Source organism: Myodes glareolus, chromosome 20 (genome assembly GCF_982192425.1).
Source record: "Myodes glareolus chromosome 20, mMyoGla1.1, whole genome shotgun sequence".
NCBI lineage: Eukaryota > Metazoa > Chordata > Mammalia > Rodentia > Cricetidae > Myodes > Myodes glareolus.
Window position 1 is genome coordinate 22,686,994 of NC_142045.1, and position 24,755 is coordinate 22,711,748.

The following is a 24,755-nucleotide window of genomic DNA, read 5'->3' on the forward strand; positions in this document are numbered from 1 at the left end:
TACTGATTTAAAACCATAACAGAAAAGTGAACGCTATACTCAATATCTTAGATGCAAGGACTCTTCATTCAGCCCCATATATCAAAACCGTTTATCAAAAATCTACATCCACATTTAAAATGACAAGATAGGAGTAGTCAGCTTCATAGAGAGGCCGTACAAGGCTTAGCTATTTTTGTGTGCACTTAATTAACCTAAAGTTAGCATTAAGCAAAAGTTTTCTTAAAAATTTGGAATGCTTTATGCTAATTTGCATGTTGTCGTTGCTCAGAGGCCATGCTAATCTTCTGCATTGTTCCATTTTTAGCATGTGTGCCCCTGAAGCAAGCCCTCATTTGCCTATGAGAACATAAGCAAAATTTTCATGAGCGTTTCGCCTTTCAAGGCTGTATTTAAATCTGTTTCACAGCGGCGTATTCCTCCCTAAACCCAAGGCTTCAGAGTGCCACTCGCTTCCTGCTGGTTTGGTGGCTCAGTTTGCTACCCTGGCAGTCTGATGGCCCACTCAGCCCAGCTCAGGATCCACGGTGAACAGTCCTTGTGCAATAATCGTTGGGGACAAATAAAGCAGACATCCACCTGCGTGAGCTGTTCGGACTTTTCTTTGGAAGAACAAGTTGGATAGTCGCACCGCTCTAGTGGCTGCAAGAGCCCAGAGCCATCACGGGTCATCGGAAAGACTGTCTTAGGGAGGAATTACATTACAGTTCTGAAGCAAGCGAGAAACTGCTGTGCTGTGTTTCGAAGCAGCGCCTCTCTCTTGTCCTTCATCTCTTGTGCTCAAGGTGCCTGTTTGATTGGTGTCTTCAAAGATCAGCTGATGGCTTCCTTGCTTACTTTTGAAGATAGGCACTTAAGAAAAACTATAACTGCCCTTTGGTTTTGCTTATAGTTTTCTTTGGCTTCATCCTTTTTAGATCTTTAGTTGAATTACTAGCTTTTTTGTTTTATCTTGTCTTTGAGACAAGGTCTCTTTATGTAGTCCATGCAGGCCTCCAACTAACCATTCAACTGCTCTATCCTCCGGGAGGCAGAAATTACAGGCAGTTCAGGTTTTGTTTCCGAATAACGCATTCTAACAAATTGAGCTTCCAGCTGCTTTAAAGGTTTAACTGTATCATTAATGTTTTACTGTTTGTGTGTTTGCTTGTAATTTTTATTTCTGATGCTGGGATTTGATGCGGGTCTGTCATAAAAATTCGAGCTTAATTAAAAAAATAATCGTGTTTTGCCTGTATGCATGGAAGGTACTTTGTGTATGCAGTACCGAAGGCAGCCAGAAGAGGGCACTGCATCTCCTGGAACGAGAGTTATAAGTAGTTGTACGCTGCCTTGTAGGTGCTTAGAATGGAACCTGGGTCCTCTGCAAGAACAGCCAGTGCTGTGCTCATAACTGCTGAGCCATCTCTCAGTGTCATACACAGATTTGAATTAGAGTTGTTCCCTTTAAGTGTTTACTTTCCTATTTAGTAGCATTATTTCATTGTTCTGCTTTACGATTTTTCAGTTGCTTTATAGATGTACTATGGTCAAAGAAATTGGTTTATGTAATGTTGATTATAATTTGTTGAAGCTTTCTTGATTGCCTAATATTATTTTTATATAATATTCCATGTGTGCTTAAAAATGTATTTTTGTGGTATGTGTGTTGGCCCGTTTATGGTAAATGTTCCTTTCTTATTCTGAATTCCTCGCTGTTTCCAATTCCTACCGCCTTTCGATACCTTGTCCAGGAAGCTGACACGGACGAGAATCAGGGAACCCTGACATTCGAAGAATTCTGCGTGTTTTACAAAATGATGTCTTTGAGGAGAGACCTTTATCTGCTGCTCTTGAGCTACAGCGACAAGAAAGAGCACCTGACAGTGGAGGAGCTGGCTCAGTTTCTGAAGGTGGAACAAAAGGTACCATTAGGCTGCGGGACGGGGTGTGCACGCTTGTGCTTGAGAGTGGGCGTCCGTTGGTTAGCAGATGTACGTATATGCTACATGCGGATACACTAATGCATAGCACTGAGAAATAGGCTATCAAGATTATACCAGTGAATCATTTGAGTCACCTGTGTAGTAGCTTTGAAAGACAGTGACAAACTGAAACCTAGCATATATGACTTTTTATTTTGTCTGTGTTGAATATGGATATGGGTGTTTGCCTACAAAGAAATGAAAGTTAACTCATCTCATTTTGGTCTCCCTGATAATATTTTCTTTATACTGTGAGGCATTAGTAACACGATAAATTTGAGCTTTTATTCATTTATGTCAGTATAAATTAATATTAGTAACATATAAATTGATCTTTAATCATAGTATAGTGTGTTTTATTAACTATGGCATAATTCTTAGATCCCACTGTGAACACTGATAATTCAGATAGGAAGTTGGCATCTAATTATGTACAAAGGTTAATAAGTTAGGCCTTAGGGTAGGAATTCCTAAATCTACCTAAGGGAGAACATTAAATTTAAATATAATATAGACTGATTTATGGTCAGCAAGTTTATATTGTTTATATTTATGTTTTATATGGCTGTCTTAGAATTCTTTAAACTCCATTTCTTAGTACAGTGGAGAAATAAATGGGTTTTATGTATACATCTCAAACACAGGTGGACACTCAGATTTGTGACACTTCAGTTTAATTCATTGCCATGTGTGAACTCAAAGTCCACTTCTAAGACATCATGCTAAGTTTCGGGAATGTGCAAACTGTATCTTGAGATTTATCAAAATAAAAGATATTTCTTGATACTTTATAACTTTCAGAGTCTATGATAAAATTAAAGAATACCAAGAAGTGAGTCAGCACGCTTTGTTTTTGTTGTGTTGGGGCAGGGTTCTCATGCGACTGAGAAAAGTAGCATATTTTTAAGGTTTTCCCTTCTTAAGCTTATAAAACTAATTATGAATTAAAAAATGATGCTGTTGTATTGCTTTCCTGAATCATTCCTTCCTTTAAAAGTATCTGTGCGGGGCTAGAGAGATGAGTCCGTGGTTACGAACACCGGCTGATTTTCCAGAGGACACGAGTTTGATTCCCAGCACCCACATTCGGTTCTCACACCACCTGTAACCACAGCCCCAGGGATCTGACACCTCTGGCTTCTGTGGGCACCAGCACTCACACACACACAGGCACACACTTATAATTTTTCTTCAAAAATTATGATTGAGTAGGGGGCTGGAGAGCATGCTTAGCTATTAAAAAAATTTGCCGTTCTTAAGGAAAAACTGAGTTCAGTTGTTAGCACCCAAATCAGAAGGCTTGCAGCTGACTGTCATTCCAGCTCCAGGGGGCCCAGCATCCTCTTCTGTCCTCTCTGAGTGCCAACACCCGTGTGTATTTACATGGGCAGAGACACACATATGCACATAAATAATCCTTTTTTTTAAAAAGTATTTTTGTGGGCCAGTGGGATGGCCCAGCAGGTTAAGTTGCTTGCTACTGCTTCAGGTTTCATTGCCAGATGACCCAAGTGTCGCCAGAACCCACGGGATGGAAAGAGAGAACCTACAAGTTGTCCTCTGACCACCACCTGTGCAGCGTGGTCTGTAATAGGTTTTCCGTATCATGATAATAGATTTCTCCACTGATGTAGTAAGCCAGATCAAGCCAAGTTGGACCAGTAAAGGAACAGGTTGATTTGAGCAACTGGGTGAGTTCTTCAGTCGCAGAGATCGGCAGGAGAAGTCATACTCTTGAACTAAAGTGGGAATCTTGTACAGTCTGTAGGAGAGGGGTGAGGGTGTGTCCGCCACAAACTGGGTTTGTGTCCAGGTATGGTCAACAGCTGAACATGTTAAGTGGGGACCTGGAATGCTGGCAACTTCAGGGGAGGAGCTGCTGTAGCCAAGAAAGCAGAATTGGGCTTTTTGGCGCCTCTTCTTTCGTCGAGATTTTCTGAGAGTCCCAGAGATCGAGGCAGGAGAAGTCACTCACCCAAACTAAAGCAGGGAGCTTATGCACTTTGTAGGAGAGGGATGATGACGTGTCCTCCACAAGCTGGGTTTGCGACCAAGTATCGTCAAAAACTGAATGCTTCAGATGGGGACTTGGGCTGCTGGCAACTTCACAGGAGGAGCTGCCACAGCCGACAATGCAGAACTGGGCTACACCTGTTCTTTATTGGAGATTCTCTGCGAGGGCAGGATTTGGAGAGAGGGGAATGGGGCTTTTGGGATCAAGCAGGAGTGGACTAGAGGTTCCAGTCGAACAGTCTGCACGTGTCCATGTGTCTTAGGGTTACTCTTGCTGTGATGAGACACCATGGCCGAAAGTAACTTGGGGGAGAAAAGGGTTTCTTTCACTCATGTTTCCATATAGCAGCTAATCGTCATCGAAAACAGGGGGGCAGGGACTCACACAGGACGAGAACCTGGAGGCAGGAGCTGATGCAGAGGCCATGGAGGAGTGCTGCTTACTGACTTGTTCCTCATGCTTTGCTCAGCCCGCCTTTCTTACAACATCCAGGATCACCAATTCTGGGGTGTCCCTACCTACAAGGAGCAGGCCCACCCCCCATCAGTCACTAATAAGAAAATACCCTTGGTGGTGCATGCATTTATTCCCAGCACTCAGGAGGCAGAGGCAGGCGGGTCTCTGTGAGTTCGAGGCCAGCCTGGTCTACAAGAGCTAGTTCCAGGTCAGGTTCCAAAACTACTGAGAAACCCTGTCCCAAAAAACCAAAACCAACCAACCAACCAAACAAACAAACAAAAATAAATAAATAAAATACCCTACAGACTTGCCTGCCTGCAGATGGATCTTTGCAGTCTTCTTTTTTTTGCAGTTGAGTTTTCCCCATCTCAGATGACTTTAGCTTGTATCAAGCTGACATAAAATTAGCCAGCACACTCAACTGTCAAAGGAAGCTGCGTCCTGCCACCCGGCTTCCGGCTAGCTTTCACTCGAAATAATTGCACGGAATCTGTATTCTTTTAAACACTGCCTGGCCTATTAGCTCAAGCCTCTTATTGGCTAACTCTCACATCTTGACTAACCCATATCTAATAATCTGTATGCCACCATGAGGGCATGGCTTACCGGGAGGATTCTAACACACGTCCATCTTGGGCAGGAGAAGCATAGCGTCTGCCTCACTTCCCTTCTTCCCAGCATTCTGTTCTGTCTACTCCTCCTATCTAAGCCCTGCCCTATCAAGAAGCCAAGGCAGTTTCTTCATTTAACCAATGAAATCAACACAAAATAGAAGACATTCCTACATCACTCAACATATGAAATAAATAGATAAATGAATGAAAAAAATGCCTTTGCCAAGATTAAGATGCTAATGCATTGCTAATATACACGCAATCATTCTCACTTAGTTTTGGTACTAATTTGAATTAAATTGAATTAAAATATTCTTACACTCAGTGTGTGCATGAGTGTGTATGTGCAGACACGTGCCACAGTGTGCATGTGGAAGCCAGAGGAAAATATTTGGGAGTTGCTTCTCTTCTTTCATCTTTACATGGGTCCCAGCGATTGATCTCTGGTCAGTTGACAGGTTTGTATAGCAAGCATCTTTACCCATAGAGCCATTATGATGTACCTTAAATTAAATTTTTGTAGTGACTTGTAAAAAAATACTTTTTTTTCAGTTGTGTGTAGGAAGGAAGGCTTGTATAGCTGAGATGAACTTGTTTCTGTTCCAGTGTTCCAGATCTTGAGACTTCTTTTTAAAATTCTCTCCTGTTTAGACCACAAAAATACCACTTTTACTTGCCATAGCCCCAGATTCGTCTGATGTTTGTATCTGAGCCGGCTAGTGCTGCTTGCAGGCTCAGAAATGGCAAAAAGTCTCACTAATTCAAATCTACTCTGACTGAGCAAGCAGAACAGGTACTTTTTAGGATAGTTAAGTGCAATTTTTGAATTACATTTTATGGATAGATGAATTGGCTAATTAGGTTCTTCAGACTTTTGCTTTAGAGAGAATGAGAAAAAGCAGCAAAACCTTGGAAAACTCAGTCCATACATGTGTTTCCTCTGTATAATTTGCTGTATAATTTAAGACTGAGCCTCAGTCTTAAGTGTTTTCATGATAATGCTGTATAAAAGTTTGTTTTCAGTTTATAATGAACAAAGCAGCAAGGAAACCTTTAGTTATGTTTGTGCTAATATGGACTTACAGAATGTCATCTTAGCATTTATTTTGATTGACATTTGTAGTAGAGAAAACTATTTTTCCTGTGTGTTTGCTTTTTATGGAAAGCACTGCATGCTAACGACTGTGCCATAGAAATTTTATCATTTGTTTGCTTTTTAGTTGTATTGTTTTTAACTTAATTTTAAAGCCCTCTATGAAACAGAAAATTTGCTCACATGCAGTCTTTCCTCTTTCTGTTGTGCTAATTTGGGAGAGGTGCATCTGTAAGAAACAATAAGAAAGAAAAGACAGACAACCTGACAAGGAACCAGCAGATAAAGGTGTCACTCAACCAGTTTCCTGGGAGGACTCATCCGTTTAAATGCTAAGAGAACCGTCCTGAGCCCCGCCCATTAGCTAGCTCTGTCTTAAGAGAAAGCTGTACTCGACTACTGGCTGGTTTCAATGCCTTTCAGGGTGTCTCTTTAAAGTTTCTCAGGTTCAGTCTATTAAACCTGATTTCCAATAAGATGCTTCTTTTATTCTATTCCCTGTTCAAGCGAGTTAACACTTTATTTGTTGTGAATGGGCTGTTATTATTATTGTTAGACCGGGTGGTAGTGGTAGGATAGGGTTAAGTAGACCTGGATGTACTCCTTGCTTCTTTGACTTGCATTGCATTTACCTCTGTATTAGTTACGTTTCTATTGCCCTGATCAAACACCATAACCACTGCAATTTATATGAGAAAGATTTCTTTGGGCTTATGGTTCCAGGGAATTAGAATCCTTGATGCTTGAGCTGAGGCAGGGAGGCAGGACTAGCTGAGAGCTCACATCGTCGTAAACCTCAAGCAGGAGGCAGAGAGAACAAACTGAAAATGAGCCTTTTGAAACATCAAAGCCTGTCCCCGGTGACTGACCTCCTCCAACAAGGCCACACCCCTAGCCTTTCCCAGATAGTTCCACCACCTGGAACCCAAGCATTCACACATGTGAGCCTTTTGGGCACATTCTCATTCGAACCACCACAGCCTCTCGTTCTCAAATCTGTGAGTCATTTTATAAATTGCTTTTGTTAACCATGTTGCCCTGAGAGGATCGAGGTAAGAATGGAAATAGTTGGTTTTAGTTAATTTCTTCTATAAACTGTTCAGTAAAGGATCACGTTTCCTTACTTGCACAGATTTGGTCATTTCTGTGGCTCCTATGTAGGATTAAAAGTGAGCAGGTACCCACACATGATGTCGAAGGGTTTCACACAGACATGGAACTAGGTTTTACAGTTCCATAGAGAACAGAATTTTTCTTTACCTTTTGCACAACTTGAGAGTATTAAAAAGCATTTTAGGAAGAAAAAAAACCAGAAATTTCTGTGATAAATTGTCATGACATAGAGAAGACTTAGTAAGGAGACGAGGGTATGAAGAAATAGAAATGCCTGTGTATGTTTATGTCAGGTCTTTTGACACATGGACGGACATGCAGACATGGGGAAACGTGATTGGTGGAAAGACTGTGATGTCATGCTGTAGGAGCAGAGAAGAAACTTGGCAAGACCCCTTTGTTCAGCTCCCTCTGGTTATCTGCCTTTGGCTCCTTCTCTGCGTGTATAGGGAGGGCATCTTCTGAATGTTAGTATTACACCCTAACTCGGCTGTGGGGGGGATCCCAGGAGTAAACACCTGCCTAAAGGGAAAAGAGCTGGGGGGAATCAGAGACACCTTTCTGCAAGTACTATTTCCTCACGTTCTGAGATGCTGTGTGTTAAGGTAGCCAGTCCTGAATCACACCACTTATACACAACTAGGATTTTCTCCTAAGTTCTCCTTTGTCTCATCCTCTCACTTCCGCCACGATGTAATAAAATGATTCTAATGATGATAGCAATAATAACAGTAATTTTGTATGTGATCTTTGTCTCCTGATCTTGATAAGGAGCCATTAAAACCCTTGGAACTTCCTGAGCGATTGGGTCACTTTGTTACGTCCAGTGAGCCAATCTCTTTCAGATCTGAATTTATTGGACCTCTGAATAGTTCCAACCATGGGATGAGAGGCTGTGAGCACAGGGAAGGGAGAGGGAACTGGGGATTAAATCAGTATCTTTGGTCAGTGATATCATCAGTCTGTACCATCATACTTCTATCATAGACCCTCCATAAATAAAATGCCCTGTAGGCACAAGGCTTAAATGAACACACTCAGGTGCCGTGAAGGGAAGATGTCCGGAGAGGCCACAGGTCTTTACAACCACTCCACTTCTGTGCAGTTCTTTTGTTTGCCTATTCCTGAGCTGTCATTTATGATACATAGATAACTGGAGGGACAGACTGGCCCTCTGTGAGCCACTCTTTTGAATGATTGGACCTGAAGGAGAGTCAGGGGAACAGCTTAAAGCCAGCTCATTGATGATGCTAAACAGGTTCCTTTGAGCCCTCCTAATTGGCAGGCACTTTTCTCAGCCTTATTTTTTTTTATTACTTAAAAAAAAATCCAAATTTCTACTCCCTCCGCTCCTCCCAATCCCCTCCCTCTCCTTCCATAGACCCTCCCCCAACCCCTCCAACCCTAAGGGAGTGCCATGCACCCCGCCCTGTGGAAAGTCCAAGGCCTTTCCTACTACATCTAGGTTGAGCAAGGTTTACATCCAAAGAGAATAGGATCCCAGGAAACCGGTATATGCAGTAGAGGCACAACCCAGTGTCACTATCAGTGGCCCCTCAGTCTGCCCCAGCTGTCAGCCCCTTCAGGGGGCTTGGTTGTTCCCATGCTTGTTCACTCCCAGTCCAGTTGGAGTTGGTGAGCTCCCATTAGCTCAAGCAAACTGTCTCAGTGGATGACCCCCTCTTGGTCTTGGATTCCTTGTTCATACTCTCACTCCTTCCACTCTTCAGCTGGATCTTGGGAGCTCAGTCCAGTGCTTCGATGTGGGTCATTGCCTCTGTTCCCATGTGTTGTTGGACGAAGGTTGATGATATTTAAGATAATTATCAGTTTGACTATAGGCTAAGGTCAGCTCAGACACCCTCTCCTCTATTGCTTAGGGGCTTAGCTGAGGTCATCCCTATGGGTTCTTGGACATTTTTCTAGAGCCAGGTTTCTTGCTAACTCCATAATGACTCCCTTAATCAAGATACCTCTTTCCTTGCTCTCATATCTGTCCTTCCTCCATCTCGACTATCCCATTCTCTCAAGTTCTCCTCAACCGCCCTTCTCCCCTTCCTTTTACCCACTGCCCCCCCCCCGCTCCCAAATTTTGTCTCTCAGCCTTATTTTTAATAAGGTGCTTTTATAAAAAATTGTGTTGTTTTATTAGCCAGGATTTCCATGCTCAACTCTGTAGCTCATGAGCCTGTTACCTGCACCTAGGCCATTAGTCGATGCCTTAGCATCTTGATTGGCTTTCTGCAAGAATCCTGTTTTTTGGTTTGTCCAGCTTGAGTTCCCTTTTCCTCCTGGTAGCACTTTATCTAGTCATCCTCGTTCTTCCTGATTTTCAACCTTGCCTCCTTTTTCATGTGAAGGGCAACTGGTATCCACTTTTCCCACCTCACAATGTCAAGTTTAAGGTTGGTCTTGAATGTGACTGAGATATTCAGAAGTGCAACAATGTGAAGAATTAAAATTAAAATGCATAAACCTGCGACTTTAACTTCATCTTGGCTGGTGGAATCACTCCAGCCCATTTGAATATCAGTAGTGCATATCACTTGCTAATGGGCATGCATTTCTTCCCCGTCCCTGGTTATGCTGAAATTCTGCCAGTGAATGTTCTGGTTTGGGGGAAATGGAAGCCAGTGCTATGTGAAGTCTTCCCTGGCAGATCTGTACCTAGTTTAATTTCTAAGTTAGCTTGAAGCTATTGACATTTGGGTAGGGCTTGAAACAATGTCTATTATGTATCCATCTGTTTATCTATCTATCTATCTATCTATCTATCTATCTATCTATCTATCTGTCTATCATCTATCTAAGCCAATTTATCTATATTACTGTACCTCAAGAGGCAGAAACCGCAAAGGAACATTTTAATGTATAGATATTTTAAGGTTTGATATTTCAAGCACTACATAACTGAATCACAAGGTAGGGAAATATTTGTGACACAGAAAAAAAAATACTGAGTTTCCTTCGTTGGAAAAAGCTTTTTGGGTCATTGCACCTGGAAATACTTTGCCCTTACTAATAATAAAAAGTCTAAAATTAAGCCAAAAGATTATTATTTTAACCCATTGATTTAGTGAACATTAACAAACATGGTATCTACTTTAGCTTGTAATTGGTCTAATTACTCAGTACAGCAGTTTTACAAGTCAGAAACTGTTCAGAATTTATCAACTATGATCCATTTTACCTTTAGTCATTTGTCCTAAAGAAGTAGCTATAGAAAAAACACAGAAATAGCTATAAAAAAAAGCATATACAGAAAATGTTCGAAAGTTGTGCATTTCAGCTTTCTTTGTAATGAAGAGAAATTGAAGACAACCTAATGTGTGCAGTAAGAGGAGCATTAGACACACAAGAGTTTTACGGCATTCGAGTTTGGAAACTGAATTGGCTCAAAGGGACAAACCTGAGGCGTTTTGGTCTCTGGGCCACTGATTCAATATCTTCTTAAGACATAAAATTGCTTACAGACTCCAGAGTGTTCATCTTTTAAAATATACTCAGTTGCAAAATGTAGCACCACTGCTGGTCACAGGTAGTATCGAGGATGATGTGAAATCAAATACTTGCCCATGACAGAGTCTTATTTCACCCAGATTCATCCTCACCAGACAGAAACTTAGAAACTTACCTTAGGGTAACATTACCAGTTATAGTGAGTTGAATATTGATGCCCGAAGATCTAAGTGATACTTCTTAGTACCAGTGAATGTGCTGGAGCTAGAGTGAGTGTTGGTGTATTGATGGATACAGTTAAGATATTAATTTGAAATGGGCCTTAAAGCTGAAAGTGATACTTCTCATAGATGAGTGGTAGAAATGGGCACACGGGAAGAAGGCCACGGGAAGGAGAAAGAACACAGGAAGGTCATAGGAAGGAGAAAGGACATGGGAAGAAGGTCATAGGAAGGAGGAAGGACACAGGAAGAAGGTCATAGGAAGGAGGAAGGACACGGGAAGAAGGTCCTAGGTAGGAGATGCAGGTGGCCATACTCCTCACACTAGGAAAGCATGCCATTTTCTGATACATGGGGAGATAGGACAGGATCACCCTCAGAGACTTCAGGGGAGCTAATCCTGCTGACACCTTGGTTCCGAACTTCTACCTTTCATAACCACGGCAGAATAAGTTTCTGTTGTTTAAAGTCACCACCTTGTTGTTGTATAGTAGCCTTAGATATCTAACATGACAACCCAAAGTGTGTGTATGGCGGGGGATCCTAAGATACTAGCTTCTATCAGAAATCAAATACAGTAGCGTGGCCCCAGAATCTTAGAGTGAAGCCAGGAATCAGCTTTGCTCATGATCTTCTGTCCCAACTTATTATTGACTTGGTTTTAAATGTACCTTTAAATAAAATTACAGCGGTGAACTGAGAACGAGACACTAGGAGAAAAGATTCAGAAGGGGAAAAGAGGTCAGGGAAGCTTAAAGAGCAGAGAAGTAACCACAATGGTAGGTTTATAGAGTGTAGAAAACAGAGCAGACAGAACCAAAAATAGAAAACAATAAGTAGATGGGAGGGAATTATCAAGCAATAAAAAGAGACGGATCTCTAGAGATGCCAGTTGAGGGCCATAACACAATGGAAGACAAGTCACTCAGCTGCAGCTCAAACTCATTCTTGAAAAACTAACATGAGAATAGAGAAGACTGAAGCTAACTGAGTTAAGCTGAGGTAGGATGAGTAAGCAGGCTTGGCGTGAGCACCACCTCAGGACTTCCCCAACGCTACTCAGAAGCGGAGAAACCAGGAGCAACGATTCCAACCCAACCTAGAGCATTCTGCTGCTAAACTAAACTGTCAAAAAAAAGTGTGTGTGTGGAAGAAAAATCACTGAATCTATACAAAACACCTGCAAAATGCAGACATTTGACCTTCAGAGAGCTCGGCTGTGATTATCACACAGTGAAGACGAGGCAGAAGCTCATCAAAGCTCTGAATCAGACAAGTGTAGGAGAAGAGGCAGGGCAATGAATTCAAGAAGGGGACAATGAAATTCAGAGGGCATTTCTCGCCTTTCTGCTATGTGGAAAAAAATATACCTAGGAGTCGTTAGAATCATGGGAATTATTTGTGGTAGACTTATTAAGGCTCAATCAGTAGGAGTTGCAGCAACAAATAAACCCAAAAAACTTTGGGAATGCATAGCATATTCCCACATAGTGTATTCTCCAGTGTTCAGGGCTTGCCTAGCTGGAATAAATTAAGCAATAGGTTATTTAGTAAGCGTTAGGTGGGTGCACGGTGGGATGGGCAAAGTGGGAAAACTTTGTTGACTCAAAAAGAGCTTATAGTATGTGAAGCTTGCATAATGTTTAACATAATAGGTCAACAGATAAGTGTATAGAATGACAAAATAGTGTAAACACAAAGAGGAGTGTGGTGGTCCATTCCAAAAGAAATATAAGTATTAGCTTTGTTGCCTTAGGATTCTGGATAGATAAAAGGGAATTATATTTAGTCTTAAACACTGCGATTTTGACTTTCTCAATAATGGGTTGAGTTATGTGAATAAAAATAAGTTCAGCAATATTAAAATTTGCAAATTTTGTCTCAGGTTTGTGTTTGATGTGCTAGGGGCTCGTGACCATGAGAAATGTAATCATTCACTCCATTGACTCTGTTTTGAAATTTCACTTACTGGGAAGATAAGCAGGGTTGGAGCGTGGATCATTTTTACAGATACATTACTGGTTTCTCCAACTCATCTGTATTGTGTGTACTTACCTATAATGTGAGGGCTTTTTCTCTTCTAAATGATTTTAAAATAGAGTAGTTAACAGAGCAGAATAGAGTCCAGTTTTAAATCATGCAAGAAGCCAGATTCTGCCAACTGACTTGAAAGTTATAAAAATTTATAAATTTCACCTGCATCCTTCAAATATTTTAGTAGAACTGAGGAAACACATCAAGGGATTAGATCTACAAGAAAGCAAAATGTTTAGACTTAAAACCCAGGAAGTCCAAATTTGTTCCTTGGTCCCTGCTTCTTACAGTTTTGGGACTTTGGTGGCACTACTTAGCTATTCTCTGCATGGGTTTTCTTCTCAGTAAACCAGGATAGAAAACGCCAAGTTTGGATGACAATTGTACGGGCTGGAGAGATGGCTCGGTGACGAACACATACGACTCTAGCATAACCAAAGTTCTGTTTCGTCCTCACTTTGGGTGGCTCATCACTATCTGTAACTTCAGCTGCAGATGATCTGACTCCCTCTTTCAGCCCCTGCAGGCTTCCAGGTCCCTGCATGGATCCAGGGGCAGCTCTGACTGGGAACACTGAGGGATGAGGAAAGGGGACACACAGACACAGACACGAAGAACTAGCTGGAAATGGTGGACTGGACTTTCCAATAGAGAGCCTCAGCCCTTGGAAGCTCAGTGTGTTTATTATATACATTTGAACAAGGCGGTGGCGTTATTATTTATTGCTGAACAAGGTGGCAGAGTTAGTAATACAGGTCGTCAGGAAGAAAGGGTTTATGGTGTGAAGCTGGATCAAGGAGATAGTTTTAGCGAATCTCAGCAGGAGCAGTTCTTGTTGTCTTAAAGCTACAAATATCTAGGAAGAGAAAGTGGACATCTTGGGCCCATACTGTCAACACCAGCACTCAGATCCCAGAGGAAGGCTTTGCCGTTTCTTTGAGCCCAGCCGAGGAAAGCACTGCAGTTCTCCTAGGGTCTCTGGAGCCCTTGACATATTCATGCCTCATCAACAGCACACATTGACTCAGGACTTCACACACTCAAGGCATCTATGGCAGGCACCTGTGCACAATGTACACATTTAAAAATAAAATAGGTTGTCATAACTATTTTGCATGATACCGATATGCGAATGTAAAAGGCATCGTACAGAGAGGCTTAGAAATGGAAAGTGTCGTGCCGTTGAGATGCCGCTTCTTACATGAGGAGACAATGACACAGGATGGGAGCAGATTCACTCTTTAACTTCGGCTCTCGTTAGCAGAGTTTAAACAGGCAGTCCTTACGGCACACGGTAATCGGTAGAAAGTTATTTGTAGAAATCTTTTGGTTTTGTGAAGCCTTTACTAATATTTTCATTAATTTGGTGAACTTATTTTCAAGTATGATTTAAAAAAAATCTACTTCTGCCTTGTGTCTTGAGGTGATAATGAGTTCTCTGCTTATCTACCATCACATCTACCCTAGAATGATGGGTGGTTCATTGTTGGTGCTTTGCTTTAGATCTTGTGGGTTCCTGGTGGTTTACCTGAGGCCTCTGCACCTCAGAACAAATGTCCTCATAGCCGAATAATTGCAAAGTGAACCAAATTTATCAGTGTGATTTCCTTTTCTCCCTCCCTCCCTCCCTCCTTTCCTCCCTCCCTCCCTCCTTTCCTCCCTCCTTTCCTCCCTCCCTCTCTTCCTTCTTTTCTTGTTTTTTTTTTTTTTTGAGACAGGGTTTCTCTGTGTAATCCTAGCTATACTGGAACTCACTCTGTAGACCAGGCTGGTCTCAAACTCACAAGGATCAGCCAGTCTCTGCCTCCCAAGTGCTGGAATTAAAGATATGCACCACCATGCCTGGCCGTGGAGTGGTTCTTTTTATATTATGAGAAATTACCATTTAGGTTACGTGTGCTAAGTCTAGCTTATAGTAGACAAGCTCACTGCTTTCTGGGTCCCTGGAGCTCCTTGGAGACATTGCAGCTCTGTGTACTTAACCGTATTTCCTGGTGGTGTGGTCATGATTATGGGCTTTACTCAAGGGATGCATGCCAAGCGAGGGGTCCTGGTCAGTCCATCTTGGTGCAGTGTAGGGGGATGCAACTCATGAAGTTGCCGGTGCTTTCTCTCTGTTCTGCTTTCCTTAGATGAGTAACGTGACAGTGGACTACTGTCTTGACGTCATAAAGAAGTTCGAAGTTTCCGAAGAAAACAAAGTGAAAAATGTCCTTGGTATTGAAGGTAAACTAGAGGTCTTAATCTGCGTTTCTCTGTGTCTCCCATCCATTACATTAAATTTTATTATAGTTTCTCCGAAGCAAAACTGGAAAATATACATGGACTTTTAGGTAATTCAGATAAAGCCTGAAAGCATATATTTTTGTGCAAAGCCAAATCTATGGTTTTGGTTTCTCCTTATTTTTACAGTACTCTTTAAGTTACCATTGTGTGTGATGAACGCCAAGAAATATTTGGACTTTGCTCAAATGGATAATCTTTCTTTTTAGAAATAGGCATGTCCTGATGATTGCAGGAAGAGAAATTTGGCCCCCAAACAAAGAATCTACAAAAGAACTGATTTGACAATAAACATTTTTAAAATAAAATGTTAAAAATTGATTTGTTTTTCCCAATGGGTAGCATTTCAGAAACTGTTCGACATGGAAGCTTTGTCACCAGCGCCACTCAGTTTATAGCTAGAGAAGAGAAGACCAAAAGAAATGACATCATTTACTCACCGCCGTGCACTCAGAATCTAGCTCTGAGGATTATACATAAATAATATGGTATAAATATAGTCACTGTGTGCATAAACTGCACACTTTTAACATATGCAGAGAAATAAATGATAGGCTGTGCGATTTCCCAAGTAGAAGAGATAATTTTATCTGAAGAGTATTGGGAATCTCAACACTCCCTAAGAACAGGCTGGGCCACAGTTGATCTCTGACTTCCAGTATTCCCCTGCTACCAGTACTAGTATAGACAGATTGTGTGTGTATGCGCGCGTGCGTGTGTGCGTGCGTGTGTGCGTGCGTGTGTGTGTGCGTGTGTGCGTGCGTGCGTGCATGTGTGTGTGTGTGTGTGCTAGAGACTGGTCTTCACTAGATTCCTCACGTTGACCCTGAACTTCTGGTCTCAAGCAGTCAGACTCATAACACTACACAAGACTTGATAAAGAATCTTTATGCTGCAAACTTATTTTCTGGGGCGGAAGAGAATTAAAATGAGGGGCAATCATTTCAAATTTTCTATCATTAAAACTATTTTAGAACAGAAGGCAAACTAAATTGGGCCTCTTAAGACTGTACTAAGATATAAACATTTTTTTCCTGCGACTTCCCCCAGGAATGGCAATTAGATATGGTGTCTGGTTTTAAACATAAAGGTTGCCGTGATGAGGAAATTCTGAAGATTCAGGATATTTCCAGATTGGATTTTACCAAACGAGTCTCCAACACTTGAAACAACATATCGTAGTGGTGCCTACTTCTGGTCAGTGGTGTCTTAATTCATGAACCCACGAGAGTGCTCGCAACTTCTACTCACGTTTTGTGTTTTGAAAGCTTACAGGAAAACTGGTAGATTTTCTACACTAACTTTTAAGCACTCATTCTAAACTACTTATGTAAAAGCCACTGGCAGCATTTTTCCCAAAGCCAGTTTCACTGTTAGTCACCCTCTGAATTTAGGCAATGCTTAAAGGTTTAGCCTTAAACTTTGCCAAGTGCTGTTTTCCAGAACATAACAACTTATCAGTCCCTGCTTGATTGATGTATAAATATGGCTCTAAGGCAACACTGGTCACCCCTGAGGTCACACTACACAAATAATAAATGCGCTTGTCATGACAACATGTCAATTCATTTTTCTATAGGATATATTTAAGTGGCGACTCATGTATATATATATATTTACTCTGGCATCAAGCAAACCCTCTCTTGGCTCCACTTGTCACCACGAGCGTTGTCCTGATACTCACTTATGACTGTTCTTGATCGCTTTTTGTCTTTTCTTGGCATCGGTTAAGTAGCGATTCTTTGCAAGCTGTGGCATTCCCTCTTTCTTCTGAAGGCTTCACGAACTTCATGCGTAGTCCTGCTTGTGACGTGTTTAACCCTTTGCACCACGAAGTGTACCAGGACATGGACCAGCCCCTCTGCAACTACTACATTGCTTCGTCTCACAACACATACCTGACGGGGGACCAGCTCCTTTCTCAGTCCAAGGTGGACATGTATGCACGGGTGCTACAAGAGGGCTGTCGGTGTGTGGAAGGTAAGTGGAGCTCACCTGAACTCAGGCGGGATTGGTTAATAGGCCGTTTAAATAATAGAGGCCCAAAAGCTTTTTCTATACTAATTACATATATTTGTTCATTATAAAGTCATTCTCCTCCTTGTCTCCTTATTTTCAATCATGAGAGAGAGAGAGAGAGAGAGAGAGAGAGAGAGAGAGAGAGAAGAGAGAAATGTGCCAATACTTGGAAAACATCATACACTGAGTTGTTATGTATGTATTGAAAGTAACGATCTCCCTAAAAAAAGATGTTTTAAGCTGGACAGTGGTGGTACACGCCTTTAATCCCAGCACTCGGGATGAGTTTGAGGCCAGCCTGGACTACAAGTGCTAGTTCCAGGACAGGCACCAAAACTACAGAGAAACCCTGTCTCGAAAATCAAAACAAACAAGCAAACAAAAAAGATGTTTGAAAATAAAAAACAGCAAATGTAGTTTCAGGCAACCTTTTATTTTGTAGAGACTTCATGGCCCACATTTATTAAATTGCTAATTTAATAAATAAATTAGTGGTGAGGACACAGATATAAGTAAGATGTGATATTTGACTTTGAAGAGCTCACAAATTATGAGGGAGCACGTACATAAAAATATACTATGATATAAGGATTCTGTTGGCTGAGTCACAGGCATGGCATTGGAATGTCAGTATAGGCAAATAGAGTGTGAGGTGAAATTTAAGTAATCAGGCAGAGTTGGGTCAGGCATAATGGTTTTAGGTTCAGATTTTTATTTGGGGAGGGTGGCTAGTGAAGAAATTCTTCCCCTTTGGCTTGCTGCTTGAAGGGACCAGATCATCATGATGGGGAAGGCAAGGCGTGAGCATGAGGAGGCTAGTCACACTGCAGCCACAGTCAGGAAACAGAGAGAGAGGAGTGCTGGCTGGTCTTCAGGCTTTCTCATTTCCCCCATTTTTATTCAGTCTGGGCTCCAAGCTCATGGGATGACATCATCTGTATTTGAGTGGGTCTTTCATCCTCAATTCAACCTCTCTTTATCTTCATCTTGCAATAGAAAATGCACTCATTCTTTCAAGGGTCTCCAAAGTCTTCATGATCCATACTATTTAAGGTTCACTTTCTTCTGAGACTCAGTTACTCACAACTGTGAGCCTCCTGTAAAATCTAAAAACAATACAATGGCCCAGAGAACATAACCATTTCCAAAGTGGAGGAATGGGGGCCTAGTCCAGAAAGATCCCACCAAAGCAATCCAGAATCCACTAGGGTAAGCACCAGGCCCTACATAGATCTGTCCAACATTTGGAGCTATTGCTCATATCATCTGGATTCACACAAGATTGAGAAGTCCTTTCTGTAAGCTCTGTTGCCTGGTATACCTATGGTTTCTCTCTTTAGCTTGCTTAACTCTGTAAACATCTTACATCTCTGACGTCTCCAATATCTGTGATCTTCCTTGCAACTTCGAACCACCTTCACATCTTCACAGCTGATTCAGGAGCCCTGTTTAGGGAACCCTACTATGCCACAGGTTGCCTGACCTCAAAGGATGTTTAGAATCTCGGTGCAAGTTCCACAACTCCTCACTCTTGTGTCTTGCATTCGCGCAAATACAGCTCTATGAACTATTGCTGAGTTCTGTTGCTGGTTGCGATGTGGCCTGGCCAAGTTGGACCATCACTGCCGAGGCCTCTGTTCTTTTATGGCTGAAGCTGGGAAAATACTTCCTTCATCAGCCTGACTCAAGCTAGATGCCCTGAAGCTCTTTTTGCTAAGAGCGCGAAAGGTTTTCAGATGAGTTTGCATTGTTTCATGTGGGAGCCTAATGTGTTTGAATTGTTTCATTTGGGAGCCTTGGATGGTGCCCTCCTTGTGTCTCCGTGTCTTGCCCTCAAATCACCTTTCTTATTGCCAAGTGCAGAGTCCTGATTTTTTCCTTAATACCCTCCCCCAGTTGCCAGGGCTTGAAACCAGATCCTTAGGCACGCTAATGCCATACCCCAGCCTAGTGGTACTAACTTCATTAATAATTATAGTTGGTTTGTTCCCACCTGCCCTGTGCTCGCTTTTAACGTTCTTTAAAAGGCGGATTTTCTCACTGTACTGCATATTTTCATATCTCTGTGCCCCACTTTCTGCTGTGTCTCACTGTGAATCGGGGTAAATGCAAGGGACAACAGCAACTATGGCGTACCATAAATGTCACTGTCTTCAGATTTCCTCTGCCGAATAAATTGATCCATCAGGACACAGGCAGATCCAGTCAGTGTCCCGCGCTACCGTCTCGCCAGCAAGAACCACGCGGTACGCATAGGATACTTCTGCAGTAAAGCTTTAATGCCCCTTGGGAGAGCGGGCATCAGCCAACATGGCGGAGACCCAGATAAGATGGAACCCATCCCTTATAAAGGAAACAGACCCCGCTTCGGACGTGTCATTCTCGGATTGGTCAAACTGCTCCCAGTCCCAGGTGAAACCTCGGGAGTAGGCAGGGACGCAGCGGTAGAGAGTTACAAAGCACCAAAGCACGTGCGCTGGGATTAAAGGCGTGTGCCGCCACACCTTGGGGTCACAGAGGTCAATCTCTACCTTTGTTCCTAGAAGCAATGGAGAATGTGGTCCGGCCCTCCACAAGTCAGATTCTTTGCCAGAGTGTTCCATGAACAACCTCCGAATGGAGTTCTTGATTTCAACCATTCTTTCTGTCAGCACTCTGGACTTCCAAACCTACAGCAGCATAGCCTATTACCATTCTATGGCTTTGTTGTAATTAGGGTTTTTGTTGCTGTGGAGACACCATGACCATGACACCTCTTATAAAGGAAAATAATTAATCGTGCTGGCTTACTTACAGTACAGAGGTTTAGTCCACTATTGTCATGGTGGCACATGGCAGCATGCAGGCAGACATGGTGCTGCAGAAGGAGCTGACAGTCCTACATCTTGTAGGCAACTGGGAGTGATCTGTCTCACTGGGTGTGGCTTGAGCATATAAGGGCCCTCAAAGCCCACCTCCACAGTGACACACTTCCTCTAACAAGACCACATCTACTCCAACAAGACCACACCTCCTAATAGTGCTGCTTCCTTTGGGAACCATTTTCTTTCAAATCACCACAGACTTCTCTAGCCTACAGCCTCTGGGAACACTTCTACAAGCTCCAAGCACTCTATGCTCCGAATCAGGTGCGTCCAACCAGTGTCCGTACCAGTTTTCTCTTCTGGTTACTTTCCTCACCACTCTGACCAAATATTTGATAAGAAGCACCTTAAGGGGGAAGGAGTTTATCTCACTGAGCTCTGAGGTTTGTGGGTGCAGATAGGAAAGCACTGAGAGCAGCGGTGGTGGCAATAACGTAAGGGTACTGGCTTTTAACCCCATGCACCATGAGGCGGAGAAAGGGGAACGTGGAGCCCTAAATAAGGGTTTTATAGCCTACAGGTGTAGCATCCAGCTTATAGTTTAGACAGTGCTGTGTAGGTGTAGCATGACCCACTCACGCGGAATGTCTGTTTGTAGAGGAAGAGGGGAGGTGTGAACTGATTCAAGAGGGTGGTGGGACACCACCTATTATTGTTTAAAGGGAGAATAAAAAATATTGGAGTAATCTGGCCTGCTTGTGCAAGCCTCTTAGCCGCAGCTGCTTGGCGGGCTGAGGTTGAAAGTTCTCAAGTGCAAGGCCTGGCAGGATAACCTAATGAGACCCTGTTTCAAGATAAAAATGGGAAAGAGGATGGGTGGTATAGCTGCAATGGTGGAATGTAGTGAGAAGCTGCGGGCAGGCCTGCTTTTCGTCCCGCCCAGCAACCGCACGGCTAGCTTAGCCCCAGAAATAACAACACACAAATTGTATTCATTTAAATACTGCCTGGCCCATTATCTCTAGAGAGTTAGTTACTGGCTAACTCTCACATCTTGATGAACCCATTTCTAATAATCTGTGTAGCACCACGAGGTGGTGGCTTACCGGGAAAGATTCAGCATGTCTGACCTGGTGGCTGGCTCCATGGCATCTGCCTCACTGCCCTCTTCCCAGCATTCTGTTCTGCTTACTCCGCCTCCCTAATTTTCTGTCCTATCAAAGGGCCAAGGCAGTCTCTTTATTAACCAATGAAAATAACACATAGGCAGAAGGCCCACCTACATCATTGGAGTTTGTGCATTGGGTTCTAGACTCGATCTCTGGTACCATAAACAGCGACTAAATGGTGAAGAGATAAAACCCAAGAGAGCTCAGTGAGAGAACTGAAGGGTGGAAGGGAAGCTAGAGAGGATGATGGTGCTGATCTAAGCTGATGGAAATACGGTGGGCAAGGCAGAAGGGAAGTGCAATTCTACCTGCCAAGTTGAGAGTGATTTTTTTAAGCATTTAAACCCTTGTCTTTCTCTGTCATTTGGATAACAATATCTGAATTTAACAGAAGAATCCAGGATGATAAAGGTTTCATAAGTCTCTATGGATACGGTAGTTAAAATCAAATATAGACAGGCAAATTGGTGGGCTGATGGCCGGATATCTTTCTTATGAGACAATTTGATGCATTAGGTGTTTGAGCTATTTATATAGAAAAACAATCTTACTTCAAAGTGGTTCTGTAGACTTATGTTTTATTTTATGACAGTATTTTTTTTTACAATAGTTGCAAGACAACATATTGACATTATAATGACTAAGTCAGGTGGTTTAATAGCTGAATATTCAAGATGCTCAAAGTAATAACGTGGGGGAAAAAACCTTCTAAGTAACAGGTCTTGAAGTGGCATTCTGCTCTCAATTATTCATCCCCTTGGTCACTTAACCCTCAATAATTTTCTGTGTTTGATATCATAGCCATGGCCTGTGCACCTAGCCTCACTGTATTCACGCTGATGGTGGCCGCTCATTTTAAATGCCAACATTTCTTTGGAGGCCAAGTATGAAAATGACATTCAGCGACTTCACGGAGTAACTGTCTACTCTAGACACCATTGCAACTTGCTGCTGTCTCCTTTCTACACTTTCTTTTACTTCTCTGGCCTCTCAGAGCCAAGTCGTCTCTATTTTTACTTACCTGTCCACAGTCAGTATCCCACATGCGGACACCCAAATCAAGGCAAGTTAAAGAAAGAAGAATTTATTGTTATTGGTACTTACAGTTTCAGAAGGTTAGTTAGGGTTCATGACTATCATGACAAGGAAGTGTGGTGGCAGGAAGGCATGTTACTGGAGTGCATGGCTGAGAGCTTACATCTTGATACAGAACCACAGTGTAGAAAGGAGCTAACTGGGGGTGGCATGAGATTTGGAAATCGCAAAGCCTGCCTCAGTGACATTTATTATCCTCAAACAAGACCACGCCCCCTGATCCTTCCCAAACAGTTCACCAACTGTGGAGCAGGCACTCATGAGCCTATGAGGATATTCTCATTTGGACCACACTCTTTGAGCTTGACTGTGTTCCCATGCCCATCTTCATATACTGAACCAAAACTTTTAATCCTCCAGCTCTGGCTGGATGTGAAAAAGCAAAGCTACCCCTCTACATCAGTTTCTGATGAGGGCTGTACAGTTTTTGTTGTGTTAGCCCTTTAAAAATGAATGGGAGCTTTTAGACCTTGTGCAGCAGATGGATGAATGTGGACCGTCTCTATCTGCTTTCTATTTGACAACCACCAAAGAATCATTTCAAGACTAAAGGCCACCTGCCCTGGATATTAATACAGTCTAAAATACATCCTGGCACAGAATGTTGTATATTCTTTGCCTTTCTGATTGTTTTGAGGTAGGGCCTTCCACCATAGCCTGGGTTGTTGTAAGCTGGGTTGTTGTAAGGACTCAGCATGTAGCTCAGATTGGCCTTGGACTCATTGTAGCCTTCCTTTCTACCTCAGCCTCGACAGAGCACTGCAGGCCACACTGGGCTTAGTGGTGCAACTTTCCTTTCTAAGTCTGTCTACTAGCTTATGTTAGTAAATGTCTCTCTTTGACTTGAAATTCTTCTTCTTAGAATAAAGTATAATCAAACAGTAAAAATATAACCAAACTACTGTTTCTAGAAAGGTTTTGTGAAGAAGAATATTTATACCTACCTGGGGAATGTGGCCAGCTTTGTCCTTATTTTCTTTCTGGGAGCTTTGGTTATCATGTTGAACTTCAGTCTACTGTGGAAAGAAAAATGGGTACTACTCAGTTTTGTAGACATATCCTGGTTGATAGCTTTCCATATGTTCTCATTTAAGCCCTCAGCACCAGGAGGTATGGGATAAGTACCAAGAGGAAACTTCAACACAGACTTGGGTAGATGACTGAAGTTTCTATAGCTTGCAAGCTGGACACTCAATCTATTATTCTAGCACTGTACCGTTTCTGACCTGCCTATGAGGGACTGAATAAAGACCAGCAGATTCCAAGAGAATGACCAGACACAGTGGCAGCCTAGCACTGAAAGGGGGGAGATTAGCTTTAAAAGGAGGAACTTGCTCTGTTCATGATTAAGCCTAGCACTCCCACAGTTACTTGTCTCTGAAGATTCAAAGCCTGGTCACACAATGTCTCAGTCTTCCAGCAATTTCTTTTTATTATATAACCTGAAGTTCTTAGTTCACATTTGCAACTTGGGTGTGGAGACACCCGGTCTTTATGTACCAGTGGCACTCATCCGCCTTAGTGCAGATGGACCTGGCCTTAGAGAATCTGGTCCTAGAATGTAGCAGGTCGTAGACAGAGATGCTGAGATCTATAGATATTTTTCTTAGCCAGCTTCTGCTGCGGACAGTACTTTACAGTGGAGAATGATAATTATGTGGACTGTTTTATAAAGTATTATGACCTGAGAGTCTATCTTCTTTCAACTGTCTGCATTGATGATGTGGGTTTCCAGAGTTACTAGTTCAGCTACGATAATGTTCTCCTTCAGGGTGTGTATTGGCAACGCCTTGAACTCACTGAGATCTGCCTGATTCTGCTAGGATTTGTGCGCCACCACCGCCTGGCTATTAGAGTATTTCTGCTTTGCCGATACCCCCAGCACAGTGTTAGCCTTACATGAAACTTGAATCTGGCTGTCAGGGCCTCAGTGCTATCTGTGCTTATTGTTTGCCTCAATTAACAGAAACTCAATGAATTAAGATAGAAAATATTAGAAACAACCAGTGTCAGTTGTTGATAGTCTGCCTGTGTTTTAAATATTAGCAAAAGAACACCGTGTCATTACTGATGTAGGCTAAAGCATGTTAATGTGATGAGCAAATGAGGTATTGACGTGCTTTTTATATTTTGCATTGTTTCTTTGAAAGGTATTAATATGGTATCTGCTATCTCATTTCTCCGCTAAAATGCGACTGTGAGTCAGGGCAAGAGGTGTTGAGATTACACACAGTCATGCACTGCTTGATGGTGGTGATACAGTCTAGGGAATGTGTCAGGCAATTTTGCCAAATACCAGAGTGCACGTACACAAATCTAAGTGGTGCGGTCAGTCCAATATGACTCCTTAATGTGATCAAGGGACACAGTAAGCATGATCTGTTTAAAGATGTTGCCTATGGAAAATAGCATAT

At 42.3% G+C, this 24,755-nt stretch overlaps 1 protein-coding gene and 1 non-coding gene across 5 annotated transcripts in view; one reads left to right on the forward strand and one right to left on the reverse strand.

Moving 5' to 3' along the window:
* Plch1 (phospholipase C eta 1) overlaps positions 1 to 24,755 on the forward strand; it is a 194,167-nt gene that overhangs the window by 121,589 nt on the left and 47,823 nt on the right. For all 4 annotated transcript variants that reach the window (XM_048424778.3, XM_048424776.3, XM_048424777.3 and 1 more), the window contains 3 exons: positions 1,734 to 1,904; positions 15,104 to 15,197; positions 17,031 to 17,234. In XM_048424778.3, the coding sequence (XP_048280735.3) occupies positions 1,734 to 1,904; positions 15,104 to 15,197; positions 17,031 to 17,234 (469 nt within the window). The remainder of the gene's footprint in view (positions 1 to 1,733; positions 1,905 to 15,103; positions 15,198 to 17,030; positions 17,235 to 24,755) is intronic.
* Positions 225 to 331, reverse strand: LOC125394238 (U6 spliceosomal RNA). The gene has a single exon (XR_007230143.2). It is a non-coding gene; the product is annotated as a U6 spliceosomal RNA (small nuclear RNA).